The sequence below is a fragment of the Mustelus asterias genome, chromosome 15, assembly GCF_964213995.1.
Source record: "Mustelus asterias chromosome 15, sMusAst1.hap1.1, whole genome shotgun sequence".
Lineage (NCBI taxonomy): Eukaryota > Metazoa > Chordata > Chondrichthyes > Carcharhiniformes > Triakidae > Mustelus > Mustelus asterias.
The window spans coordinates 89,685,914-89,700,619 of record NC_135815.1 but is presented as its reverse complement, the minus strand read 5'-3'; the positions used below and the strand labels follow the sequence as shown (position 1 = coordinate 89,700,619).

Sequence of the window (14,706 nt, the reverse complement as noted above, 5' to 3'; positions counted from 1 at the left end):
GGGATTATGCCCGTTTGTATATTGCCTTCTCACAAGGGCATTGGTATCCTGGGATGTTGGCAAATGAAGTGTTATTTGGAGAAAATCTGTTGTTAATTAACTTACATGCAGTATTTATTTTTAATGCTAAAATCTGATTTATGGTGTGCTCGACATTTCCAAATGACAACCAGAACTTTGTTCGAGGCATTGGGACTAACTGCTAGTTCTGAATGCAGATTGTGTCCCACCATTATTTTAGATCCAGAAACCAGTTTTTTCACTTAAAGGTTGAAAAGAAAACCTGAAGGTAGTTCATCTTTTAGCATCTGAAAAAGAAAAAAACATTCCCATTTCACAGAGGAGAGTATTTATGCCAATGTCTGTTTGCCTCCTCTTGCCTTTTTAAATGTTGATTTTTATTTATAGTACTTGGATTTTATTTCATGTCTCTCACTTTCCATTCCTCAGTAATATTTTTGAAAAGCTCAGCTATTTAAAAGTTTTTCCTTTATCTTTTTGTAACTTGTCCGTCCTTGATTTTGAGATCTTGCGCGCTTGAACTGTTTTCCAGTTGAGACTGCCTTCAGCATCAATTGTTCTCTTTCTCCATTGCCATGTCCCCAGTTTCAGCTAATAGGGAAGCACTGAGTTTTGATAACGTGTGCTTCAGTCAATATGATGGAATTGATCAGCTTAGTGGATTTAGTTGAAGGTGATCAAAGCTCATGTCACAGGTTCTGCATTCTTGCATGATTTTGCAGAACAGAACTGCGGAGCTAAACCTCCAGGGGCCCATTACTAATTGAGCTAAAATACTGTTCATCTCTTTTACAATTGTAGCACTTTAATGGGGCTTAATTGAAAGTGCAAGTCTGGAATTCTACTCCAATATTCATAAAAGGAAAAAAACACCCATTTATAGACCTTTTTGAACCAAATTAGCAATGAATGTGATGAAAGTGATCTATTAATCATTGGTCGATCTACACGTTCCCTGCTGCAATCGGACCATCGGCTAAGATGAAGCATTAGATTGAGCCTGGGAATGGGATGCAATTCCTCATCCTGTCAGCTTGGATCTTGTTCGAGCCAAGATGGGATGCAATGTCTTGTCTTGTCAGCTTGGATCTTGTTTGCCCTTCATGTTGGAACCATGATTGGACTTGATTTGAATTGGCTTTTTTAATTAGAGTTAAAGTACTGAAAGGTACCATTTTTAAAAAAGTATACTCTTCTACTGATATTAAGCTAGCATGAAGAAGCACTTTTTCTTTGAAAGCTGAAACTTAGTTTGTAGAAGTGTTATAATAAAAAATTTTTTAGTTTTTTTAAATTCAGAAAGTACTTGAATATATACCTAATGTTATGAATGTAGTTCAGTTAATTAGAAAATGACAAAATCGACAACCTTGCCTTTTGACTTTAAAATGGAATAATAGATAAGAGAACAAAGAAAATTACAGCACAGGAACAGGCCCTTCAGTCCTCCAAGCCTGCACCGACCATGCTGCCCGTCTGAACTAAAATCCCCTACCCTTCCTGGGACCATATCCCTCTATTCCCATTCTGTTCATCCTAGTACGACACTAAATGAATGTTTTAACATTTTTTATCAATTTGCATGTATTACTTGTGTTCATTTCATCATTGACTTCAAGAAAATCTTGTTGAATCAAGGTGGTTGTCTTAATGTCTTTGTGGAATATTATTTTACAAAATATTATAAGCCTTTTTTAACAGTCTCAAATGATTTCTCCTCAACAAGGTTGTGCCAGAGTGTCAGTAAATTTTTAGTTTGGTTACAAGTATTTTCTCCTGGTTCACTGTGTACTAGAAATGTGCTGTGGAACATGGATGAGATTGTGACAGTAATTGACCGTGACTTCTTGCCCCCAAGTTTGGATGAAAACCAATTACAATTGCAATTTTTGTATGTCTGCAGTTTTTGATGGTTTGTCAGGTTGATCTGGTGGGCAAAGACTGGTGCAAGTGGGGACCGTGGTGGACAGGTGCATGGGATGGGGATTTAAAGATTTTCCTTTTATGGCCAATGTTATGCAGGTCTCTTCCAGCAGTGCTACACTATATTGTATTTTCCCTAAACAGAGTGGTCCATTCCAGCACATCGAATATTACTTTAACTATATTGGTAACTTGTATCCTTGTCCTGTGTCACTCCTGTTTATAATTGTTCATTGTAGGTCAGTTTTTCTACTATTCTTCTCTCAGATGTAACCCAAAAGGAAATTGTTTATAGGCAATCTGAAATGTAAGGAGTCGTATTAACATAGATGCAAATACAGATATTGAAGGGGCAGTATTTGAAAGTTGGGCTGTTTGGTTGTAGCTTATCTTTATTCAAGCCTACTATTAGTATTATTGACTAGTATTCAGCCTCTTCTGGCTGCTTCCCATCTGCCTGCCATGGAACCACACTTATTCTTTTTAGTTTCTCCCACATCTTCCCCTTCAATTCTTATATGCCCTTGATAATGAAACCCATCAGCTGCTCTGTGGATCATCTTTTAATAGAGCGTGTGACCACCCAACTTGGCTTTATCGCATGGTCACATCCACTTCTCTTGACTGATACTGGCTCTCTTCCTCTCTCTCGCTCTCTCTCTCTCTCTCTCTCTCTCTCTCTCTCTCTCTTCTCCCCCCCCTGGCACTACTTAAACATCTTTTACCGCTCCTCTCAAGAAATTCACTCTTAAACCCCACTGCTACCTCGGTCATTATTCCGTCTCAAACCTTTTCTTCCTCTCCCAACTTTTGGAATGCTTTGCAGCAATGCTCTTTATTATCTCTTCTTATCACTCATTATCTGAGTCTTTCCTTATCTGAGTATCTCCAATCTGCTGAAACCATGCTAGTCAAAGTCACAAATGACATTTCTGTCTGGCACTGACCGTAGCTCCCTGTCTCTCCTCAATATCCTTGACCTCTCTGATGTTTTTAATACACTTGATCACTTCATCCTGTTCTGCAATTCACCTTCAGGATGTGGTTCTGTTCAGGTTTTGGTCTTATCTTACTCAACACAACATGCTGACATTTACTTTGCTTGAAATGTACCTCTGGTGTGTTGTTCCTCTTTGTCAACATTGTTAAGAGATATCAGAGAATAGGCTATAATTGTGAGGACAGACCTGAGGATACTCGGCAAATATCAAAACATCTTTCTAAAGACCTCTATCAGGTCACCTATCAGCATTCTCAATTTTATAGAAAAGAGCCCCAGCCCATTCAGCCTTCCCTGATAGTTATCTCAGTTCTAGTAGCAATCTTGTAAATCTTTTTGCATTGAATGTTTGTTGCTTGTTTGTGATTTTGCCATTTATAGAAACTCTACAGTGCAGAAGGAGGCCATTCAATCCATTGAGTCTGCACTGACAACAATCTCACCCAGCCTCCATCCCCTCAACCCCACATATTCACCTTGCTAATCCCTCTAATCAATGCACCCTGGGACACTCTGGCAATTTAACATGGCCAATCCACCTAACCCACACATCTTTGGACTGTGGGAGGAAACCGGAGCACTCGGAGGAAACCCACGCAGACACGGGGAGAACGTCCAAACTCCACACAGACAGTGACCCAAGCCAGGAATCGAACCCAGGTCCCTGGAGATGTGAGACAGCAATGCTAACCACTGTGCCACCATGCTGCCCCGGTTTCACAGGCTCACGACCCCACGAGCAGCAGTTCTTTACTGTAAATTTGTTTACAAATCTCCCCACAGCTTTACCTCAAACTATTACAATAGCAACAGCAACTTTGTATAATACGTAATAAAATTTTCCATGGCACTTAATATGAATGTTAATAGGTTAAGTTGAAACTGAGCGATGAGTGAAGTAGTGTTCCAGAACTTTTGTGGGACCACTATTGGTCTCCATTTACTTAAACTATTTGGACTCAGGAATCCAATGAAGCAAGATCAAAATTTGCAGATTGCACCAAATTAGAGGGTACAGTTAGTGCAGAAGAACACTGCAACAAAATACAGGAAACCATTAATAAACTTGCAGAAGATGGCACAGTGGTTAGCACTGCTGCCTCACAGTGTCAGGGACCCAAGTTTGATTCCTGGCTTGGGTCACTGTCTGTGTGGAGTTTGCATGTTCTCCCCGTGTCTGCGTGGGTTTCCTCCAGGTGCTTTGGTTTCCTTCCACAGTCCAAAGATGTGCGGGTTGGGTGGATTGGCTATGCTAAATTGCCCCAGTGTCAGGGGGACTAGCTAGGGTAAATGCATGGGGTTATGGGGGTAGGACCTAGGTGGGATTGCGGCGGTGCAGACTCAATGGCCTCCTGCTATCTATCATAGAATTGATAGATTCTATGATTCTATCAATGTTTGTGGAATTGGCAAATAAATTTCAAGATAGGCAAGTGTGAGGTGGCACAATTTGGTGAGAAGAATAAGACCACGTGCTCTTTGAAAAATAAATACCAAAATAGGGCAGCAAAGCACCGGGATTTAGTTTTGTAGATACAGAGATCACAAGTAGCCTGCAGGTTCATAAGGCCGTTTAGTTTTTAAAAAAAACAAAGGGAATTTCATTTCTGGAGGGTTAGATTTGAAAGGTGGCAGTTATGTTAGAGTTTGATTCGGCCACGTTTTGATTATGGAGAGCAGTTCTGGTCTTTTATATTTACAGCAAAGGATGTTAGAGGCACTGATGTAAATGCAGGAAAGATTTTCAAGGATGAAAGCAGAACCAAGGGATTATACCTAGTCCTAGAATCCCTACAGTGAAGAAAGAGGCCATTTGGCCCATTGACTCTCCAACAGAGCACCCTACCCACCCACCCACTGTCCTATCCCTGTAATCCCACATATTTACCCCGCTAATGCACCTAACCTGTACATCTTGGGCATTAAGGGGCAATTTAGCATGGCCAATGCACCTAACCTACACATCTTTGGACTATGGCAAGAAACCAAAGCACTCGGAGGAGACACATGCAGACACTGGTAGAGCATACAAACTTCACATCAAAGGCTGGAATTAAACCCAGGCCCCTGGCGCTGTGAGGCAGCAATGCTAACTACTGTGCCGCCCTAATGGGCAACAATTGAAGTGGCTGTTACCCGAGAGAAGCTAAGACTTAAGAGGTGACCTCATAGATTGAGAGGATTTGATAATGTAGACTTGGAAGGTTTTTTTGCTGGGGAGACAGAATTAGCGGCACGGTAGCACAGTGGTTAGCACTGCTGCTTCACAGCTCCAGGGTCCCGGGTTCGATTCCCGGCTCGGGTCACTGTCTGTGTGGAGTTTGCACATTCTCCTCGTGTCTGCGTGGGTTTCCTCCGGGTGCTCCGGTTTCCTCCCACAGTCCAAAGATGTGCGGGTTAGGTTGATTGGCCAGGTTAAAAATTGCCCCTTAGAGTCCTGAGATGCATAGGTTAGAGGGATTAGTGGGTAAAATATGTGGGGGTAGGGCCTGGGTGGGATTGTGGTCAGTGCAGACTCGATGGGCCGAATGGCCTCCTTCTGCACTGTAGGGTTTCTATGATTTCTATGAAATATAAGGTAGTCTCTAATTAATCCAATAAGGAAATTAGTAAAAACCCCTATCTAGAAAGTGGTGAGATAGTTGATAGTACAATGATTGTACTACAGTAGTAGTGTATTTGAGAGAGCTTAATAAGTACATGAGGGTTAAAAGAATGAAAGGATATGCTGATTGGAATGGATGAAGATGGTGGGAGGCAGCTTGTGTGGAACATAAACACTGGCATAGAGCGGTAGGGTGGAATGGCCTGTTCCTCTACTGTAAATACTATGTAGATCCTTAATATCTGTTTTACTTAAAACTAATTCCTGCTATTAATTTCCTTTTTTAAAAAACAAAGTTGATTCATTAATTGCAACCATATACTTGCGATCTGGAGCATGACTCTGTTAACAGAAGGCTAGGAAAGGGTACATGTTATTTTCAATTAGAAAGTTATAGTAACAGTGTCCAAATATAGACTGCATTTAGATCACATTACTTTGGTGCCAAAGTGTGAGAGAAATATCTGGTGCAAGCTTGAAAATTATAACCAAGGAATTCACTACAGAAAGTTCGAAGCAGGCCCCAAACCACTAATCAAAAGCTGGCACCAGGTATCTGCCCACTGGTTAAGTATAGCACTCCAACCATTAGGCAAGCCTAATTTTCTGACTGCAAGTTGGACCTTGACCTCTTAGTGCAGACGGACTTTGGAGTCTGACCACGATTTTCGAGCTGTTACTTAAATGATCCAATTAGCTGTATACATCTTTCCTTGCAGTTTGCATGCGTATGCAATCTAAGGCAAGTTCAGTTATTTTACACCTGTAAAATATTGCTCACTCCATCCTGTCTGAATTTCTATTTACGCTGTCTCACAAAGTCTCCTCATCTGCTGTTCATTACTACACACCTAGGCACAAACTCCAGGTCATCCAAGACAATGTTACCCTCGCCTATGCCCTGGTTATACTTGTATGTCACACCTGTTGTCATCAAAAACAACTAGCTTCTAGTGCAGAGTTCAGAATTGTTCTTGTTTTACTCCTGTTTGGTGTTAATTTTTTCTTTTAGTATTGCCCTGTGGAATATTTGTGTTTTCAGGACATTGCACAAGCAAATGTTACTGCTTCTTGCTGGATACTGTGAATCGCTCCCTTTACTCTAAGGGCATATGATGAACATGTATCAAATATCTCTCCAAAAGCTGCAGATTCCCTTTTTTCTATTGGCTGAGAGATATAATTCCATTTTGTGATCTGCAGTTAAAGATTTAAAATCACAATGACTGTAAGCTAGGCATGCTATTTGACCCCCGGCTGAACCTCTGACTCCATATTATTTGCATCTCGGGCTATCTATTTGCATCACAAGGGCTATTCTAGCTCTGGGGCTGCACGGTGGTATGGTGGAAGAGTTCACTACTGCCTTACAGCGCCAGGGACTCGGGTTCGACTCCTGGCTAGGGTAATTGTCTATGTGGTGTCTGCACGTTCTCCTGTGTCTGCATGAGTTTCCTCTGTGGGCTCCAGTTTCCTCCCACAGTCTGAAAGACGTGCTGCTTAGGTGCATTGGCCATGCTAAATTCTCCCTTTGTGTACCCGAACAGGCACCAGAGTGTGGTGACTAGGGGATTTTCACAGTAGCTTCATTGCAGTGTTAATGTAAGCCTACTTGTGACACAAATAAACTTATTTCCATATCCTTGGCTTTTTCCTCCTCCCTCAGTCCACATTGTCATTGAAATCCTCAACCTTCCCATTGCCACTTCCAGAATCAACTGTTCCAAGGTTCTTCTGGCTGGTCTTCCATTCTCCACTTGCTGTACACTTCAACTTATTCAAAACTCTGCTGCATGTACTTTTCCCCACACCAGGTCCTGCTCCTCTATTATTCCTGACATTTGTGTCTAGGTACCCCAATTTTAAAATTCCGATCCTCCTATTTAAATCCCTCCAGGGCCATGTTCCTATCTATCTCTTTAACTTCTGTAAATCCAGCAGTCCCTTCAGAAGCTTGATCGTCTGCCTCTGGCCTTCTGTTATTGCATCCCTGATTCCATTCGTCCCATTAAATTTCATCCCTACTTAAACCTTCTGTTCACCTTGCCCTTTAAAACTGTTCTTAAAACTCAACTCTTGACACAGCTTTGGGTTTCCTAATATCCCCTTTGTGATTTTCACTTACATCCGATCAGATCTCTCTGAAGCCTAAAACACTTTTAAAGGCACTTTATAAGTGCAAATTGTTACGAACAATATCAAAGTCATGGTAGGTCTTTTGTATTTTGCATTGGTTTGTGTCTTTGTCAATTGTTTCCAGGTAACATATTGTATGTTGCTGATTTACGTACAGCACCTACAGGAGTACACTTTAGGATTTCTATTCACATTATATTGATGTATTATTTTTGAGTTCTGTAGGTAACTGCAGATGCTTTTGATTTTTAGAATGTCTCCAATAATCTCTCCACTGCTCCTGAAGTTGACTCATGTTAGTGCATTATCACAGTTGCTGGCAGCTTTCTGTAACCTTGCTTAGAAAAAACAAATGGGATGGTTTCCTGGAGTGTGTTTCGCACTGTGTGATTTCTGTCTGGTTGGGAGTTGGATTGGAGCCTGCCTGCCACATTTATGTGGTGTGATGAATGTCTGGTTCATGCTTCATGTTACTATTTTAGAGTTAATGTTTAGTTCAGGGAAGATTTAAGTTTAATGGTAGAAAATGGGATAAATGTAACAAACAGCTTAGAGTCTATTGCACTTAAACGTTTGGGATTATGTTGACTTCAGAGGTTAGCAGCTAGAAGAGATGGAACAATAAAATAACAGGCGGGCTTACTTAGCTGGAGAAATTGTAAAGGGTGGATAATTGGCTTGGAGGTCAGTTTGAGGATATACCAGAGCAAGCTATATCGTCATGTAGGTGAATAGAGCTGAAGGTTCTCCGGTTTCAATTTGTGTGTTTGTGCTGAGATATCTTGCAGCACAGGCAGAGGCTAGATACCAAAAAGGTGCTGTTATGTGCAAACTCCAGGTAGTTGGGGCTCAAAATTCATTTTGGGGAACTGAGAAGGTGGAAGGTCACTAGTGTGTTATCAGGCAGTTGGGGCTCCGAGAAGCCCTGGGAGCTGTTTATCGCAGATTGCAACCGGGGCACCGGAATTTTGAGAAATCCAGAGCAGTGCCTGTTTCGTGAAGATAGTGGTCTGCGAAAGAGTTGGAATTGTGCTGGTGAGTAGGGTGGGAGTGTTGCTTTGTGAATCCTGTGGAACACAGTCTGAGGAAATAAGATTGGACCATAAGGAGGCGTATAGTCCTGAGGCAGTTCAAGTCAGAGGTTTTTAAGGAAATAGATTTTTGAAAGTGAAAAGGTAAAATCCCTCATGAAGGAGAGCGATTTTCTGACTGTGGTCATTGACATCTGAGTGGGTCATTGAGAAATCCGTGGGATTTGTCTTGGTCACATCTGCCATTTAATGTGCAGCGTGGTATGTTCAAATGTAGTTTTTCTGTTAATATTAATTCTGAATATTAGAGTATAAGATATAGTGTAAATTGTTCTACTTTCCTGACTTTGTATAGGAAAGTTCATTTTGTCTGTTTAAAACTGTGGAAACTTGTGGCTTTATTCTCCTAGTGGATTACTTGGACATTGAGTACATCTAAAATACACACAAACAATGTAATTGGGGTAAAGTGCAATAGTGGACTCTCATTGTCTGTTAAAGTTCTGCTTGCTCCTAATGGAGTAGTGGTCAAACATTCATCAAGACTGTTTGCTTGCACCTGCTAACATAACCAACTCCTCTGCTCATTTGTTGTTGAAACCCAGATCCCATGCCTTTGTTACCTGCAGACTATTTATATTTTCCTGGCCAGCCTCCTATCTTTGCATTCTCTGTAAACTTGAGCTGATCGAAAACTCTGATGCCTGCATTCAAACTTACTTTCAGCCACCTTGTCCAAAGCTGTGGAATTCCATACTTAAACCTATTTGCCTTTCAATCTCCCTCACCACCTTTTAAATTCTTTAAAACTTACCTCTTTGACCAAGATTTTTGTCACCTGACCTAAAATGGCCTAACATGGCTTGGTATCAAGTATTGCGACACTGAAGAAAATGCTTCAAAGACGCACTGAAACTCTTCTCGAAGTGTGGGTCGTATTGACCTTAATGACTGGATGAAGTTTGCTACCAATTGTTTGAATGGTGACAACTTGACCATTAATCTGCATCACGCTTTGAGTCCCAACATGTTGATGATGAGAGAAAGCAGCAGCAATGCAGTAAATCCTGTGCTCTGGATCCCACTGCCTCTTTGGACAGCCCAAATTGCTACCTAACTATAAATAATACATTCAGAATATATGACTGTAAAATGTGTGCTGAAATTTGTCTGCTTTATTCAGTTATCCCCACCACCTGCCACGAATCATCTGGGGGTTGCACTTGATCTTCATTCCCAATGTGCAGCATCACAGTAGATACCTACTAATTTGTCCTTTCAAGCAGTCAATAATTAATCACTTCAAGAAATGAAGAACCATTAATTGGGTCAGGTTAATTAAGGGTATTACATGCTAGTCTCTTTAATTTATGATTCATCATTGTAGCCTGGTCCAATTTATTTTTCTTTTATTGACACTTGGCACAGTCGGTGGATTTTCTAGGCACAGAATTTGTGTCTAGTTTTTATGTGGGAAGGTCAGACAAATTATAATATTTCTGATGTGACAATGTGATTCTGACGCATACTTTAGAATACTTCTACGCTTGATTCAAAAATGTGACAATTACACAAAGCAATGTATTGTACAAAAATGTATTTCGCAATACTTTGTTCATTAGAAAAACACATTTGTACTTAAATGATGGTAAAATGTTGCATTTAGGATTACAGAAATTATGTAATTAAAAATGCAAGATTATCCTCTAAATATTAGATCTAGTACATATAAATGCCCTTTTTGCTTTCCCCATTAAAATGCCGAGTTTTATCCCATTGTGTACCTGCTTATTGTATGTAAAGAGAATACAGGTCACATGGCTCTGGAAATGTTGCACACTTCATTTCAAAATATTCCAGAGGGACAGTAACATTTTGGTTAGTTTCCTAATTGTTCCCAATGGGCATGTTTGCGGAAAATACTTTGATTCTATTGCCACCTTAAACTCTGCAGCATACTGAATAGGTAGGTCAGGAGTGTACAGGTGTTTGTTTTTCATAGCTGTTTGGGTGTAAAGTTTAATCAGTGTTTCCATGAGTTTGCACACAGCTCAAACTGCAAACACCGATAGATCTAGATGTTATGATTCAAGTAACAGCATTGCAAGCGGTCCCCAACTTTATGACGATTGCGGTATGCCATATAAACTTATGGTGGAATATGTAACAAAATGAATGGGAAGGCATCACCCTGAGCTATCCCTGTCCTCCCCCTAAGACTGGTCTATAACAGGACCAAAGTTTTAAAAACTGCATCAACAGTATACAAGTGAATGGTGATGGCTTTGTTTATGAATATCACGGACATGAATGTGGGCCAGAGCATTTGTATTTACACAATTCTTAACCAGTGAAAATCATTTCTTCAAAAGGTTAACTAGCTAGGAGGATGCAAGAAAATGTGGCAAGGAGACCAGGACTATATTACTTATGGTCTTTACATATGTTGGTGTGAGATGCCCAAAACTTATAAAAGTTAAGAACCATTCTGCATAATTTAACAATGCAGTGTTGTATAAGATTTCAAGCCATTATTAATGGCCCCTTTTAAACAAAATTGTTCTATGAATTTATAATTAAACTTGCACAATATGCTGCATATGAAACCTTATTAATGGCGTCATTGAGTTTCATGCTATGCTAATTGATAGTTAAGGTTTTGTGGCAGATCTCTTAGCTTTTTCCCACCAGTGATGTGAAGTTGCATTTGCATCATCAACATTTTTGAGGATCTGATCTACCCTGAAGGCATCTAGCTATGTGTAGATTTACAGAAATTGCAGTAGCATTTTGTCTTTACCAGCTCCTATGATGGGGTGATCTAGGCTTATTTTTCTGCACATTGCAGCATCCTCTTGTATTCATTTTCAATTGATGTCATAGCGTTAATACAGTTATAAAGATTTGCATATTGTAATCTTCAGTAAGAAAGCATTTCCTATAACTTTCCCTGCGTTCTTATATTGATCATTGAGTCTATGCCCACTTGTTACAGATTCACAAACTCGTGGAAGCACAAATTAATCTTTTAAAATATTTTCTAATTTTAAAAGCCACTATTTTGTCCATTTTAACCTAACCTGTCTGTTGTAATGATTACCTTCAACCTTCCTTCTGGTGGGAACTTCCACTTCTCCTTTTAATGGTCTAAAATCCTTCCTGTAACAGAAATGCAATAATTCAACTGTGGCTTAACCAATGTTCTGTACAAATTTGGTGTCCTATGTAGAAAATCCAGAATGCTATTTGCAATTTTTTGCGGCCTTTACTACCTTACAAATACATGGATCTTTAAAGTATCTTTATCACAAAATAACTCTCTAAGCTAAGCATCTGACTGGTTGGGGTAAACTTCTTTTCACTGTTCTATTTCCTGAATTTGGACAACTTTACATTGAAATGTACTTTACAGGACATTGCATCAGAAGAGCCCCCAGCTTAATTTCAGGATCTCACATCAATCTGGAAAACAATTTACGACTTTCTACTTCTACTAAAGATTGCCCTAGCCATCCAATTGCATTACTTTGGATGTCACATATAGCTTAATTTTTACAATCTTGTGCGCCCTGTTGTACTTCTGAAAATTCTCATAAACAACACACTCCACACTTCTGAATGTTTTGATAAATTTGAATCAGTCAAGCATATTGTCCCTGATGAGCCTGTGTTTTTAAAATCTTTAGTTTTACTGTATTATATGAACTTTAATTTGACTACAATTTTAAGGTTCTTTCCATAATTCCTGTTTTATCCCCATCCTATTTTTTTGAATGAGATGTATTATTTTCTACCCTTGCATTCTTTAGATATTTCATATGAGCATATGTAAATGAAGGTCAGGGAGAGAGCAGACTGTCCCTTTAGTCTGTCCCATATGGTTTTATATATATATAGCTCTCCCTGCTGTTTGGAATCAGCTGATCATGCAATCTCTTACGAGAGGCAAAAAAAAGGAAAAGTAAGCCAATTTGGGAAAAGCAACTTTGGAAAATACCTTTCTGATTTTTGAAGGCGATCAAACAAATTTCCAGGCAGCCATGGTACCTGAAAGATATGTACTCCTAACATGCATTTTGCTTCGATATATAGCAATGTTGGTTAACATTCAGGAGCTCATCCAGCTCTCTTAGATGTTCCATTGATCAATGACTCTCTGTGAAAAGAAGCAGTTCCTGACATCGTGCCCTATGTATATCACTTATACTCCTGTTCATTGTCCTTGCTGACCTTTTAAACTCAAATAGCCTAACCAAATGGATTGTGTGTAATGTTTACAATTTTTAAAGATCTCGATCAAATTTCCTTTAAAATGTTTCTTTTGTTTTTATAAAGTCTATTATGACAAATAGTTATTAATCTAGTGGTCCATCCTTGAACCTCTGGGCCAATCCTGAACACAGTATTCTGAATCCTCACAAAGGTCTTATTCTGTTTTCTTGTTGTTTTGTGTTCATTTGCCCTGGCAGTGCATCCCAACACTCTAAATGCTTTTTCAATAACCTTTGTTTAACTGGTTATAGATGCTCAGATGTTCATGTACAATAAAACCCAGGTCTTTCTCCTACACAAGAGATTTAAGCACAGCCTTGCATTATGTGCATGTGCTTGGCATTCTGTGTTTGCTTGCATGATACTACATTAAATTCCATCTGCCCATTGCCCTATCACATCTCGATCAGCCTGTAATTTGTTTTTTCTCATTTAAGCTCTTAAAATCAATGTATTTTGCTTCTACGTGACTATGTATTTTTTTTAATATTACAGATATTTTGGAAAGAAGTGAACTGAAGCAATTCTTTGAAACCAACTACTCTCAGATTTATTTTATATTCTTTGAAAATTTATTCACACTGGAAAGTAGTTTAAAACAAAAAGGTAAGAATGTTGACTGTAAATTGTCACCTTCATATATATATATATTCGCTTAGAAGTACTTAACTGCTCAGTCATGCACTTTCCCTTAAATGATTAATTCTCTACACTTAATCTATTAACAACTTACAGTATATTAACTGAACTTTATGTATTTATGCACTGGTGCCTTAGTGATTTGAATACTTCTGGTTTATGCTCCAAAGTTCTTGGCTTTGGCAGTCTTGCCATGGAGTATCAATGCTCTGTGCACTCTTAAAGGCCATGTATGGTCTGAGGAAAAGTACTGGGTTCGAACTTGCTGAGAAAAGAACGGAATGTTAATGATGCATACTGTTATTGGTGTGCCAATTGGCCAGCAAGTTTAGAAGATTGAGATATGCTGAAAGTTGTGAATCTCTCAAACTTGGTGGTTGGTTTATGTTGCTCTGCCATTTGCTTCATATAGGTGGCATCTTGGCGGCGCCCCCCCCCCCCCCCCCGTTTTAAAGAATTTATCGGACTTGCACCTTAATTATGCATTAAACTCATGACAGAATGTTGTGTTTGGAACAGAGTGTTGTTTGCTTTTTATTGACGTGACTGTTATGGATGTAGTGCGAATCAAACTATTGACCCAGAATTGGAACAATTTAAATTATTCACTCTCATTCTTGCATGTAGTCAATTCTTCTTCCAGATTTGAAAAAAAGTTCAAATTTTTAATGTTTAAGTTTTCTTTTCTTTTTTTTCCTCCCTTAGTCCAATTGCTTCCTGCCTGTCTTTCCATTCAAAAGTTCTCTTTTTGTACCTAATTTGTCTCTAATTCACCCTATTTCCATCTCCATCATTCCTGTTCCTTTCTCAGTTTTTAAATCTCATTAGTTGAGGAGGCAGAGTTGGTCCCCTTGTTCACTAAGGTGACATGCATCACGTTGCCCTCATCATACTGTTATTGGTTTGCACTTACAGAAACTTGCAGGTTAAAAATTTCAAAGAGTGCAAAAAATCTAACTTATGATGAAAATTTGGCTAGAATGTAAGAACATAGGAACAAAGCTGTGCCTTGGATCATCTTGAGAATGAATTTGTGGCTGTTCAGTACCTTAATTCCATTTATCCACCTGACTCCATAT

The 14,706-nt window shown here is 39.3% G+C and overlaps 1 protein-coding gene across 7 annotated transcripts in view; it reads left to right on the top strand.

Annotated features, from left to right (window-relative positions):
* Nucleotides 1-14,706, top strand: part of ralgapa2 (Ral GTPase activating protein catalytic subunit alpha 2) — a 487,945-nt gene that overhangs the window by 44,924 nt on the left and 428,315 nt on the right. For all 7 annotated transcript variants that reach the window (XM_078230304.1, XM_078230302.1, XM_078230299.1 and 4 more), the window contains exon 2: nt 13,484-13,594. In XM_078230304.1, coding sequence (XP_078086430.1) covers nt 13,484-13,594 — 111 coding nt within the window. The remainder of the gene's footprint in view (nt 1-13,483; nt 13,595-14,706) is intronic.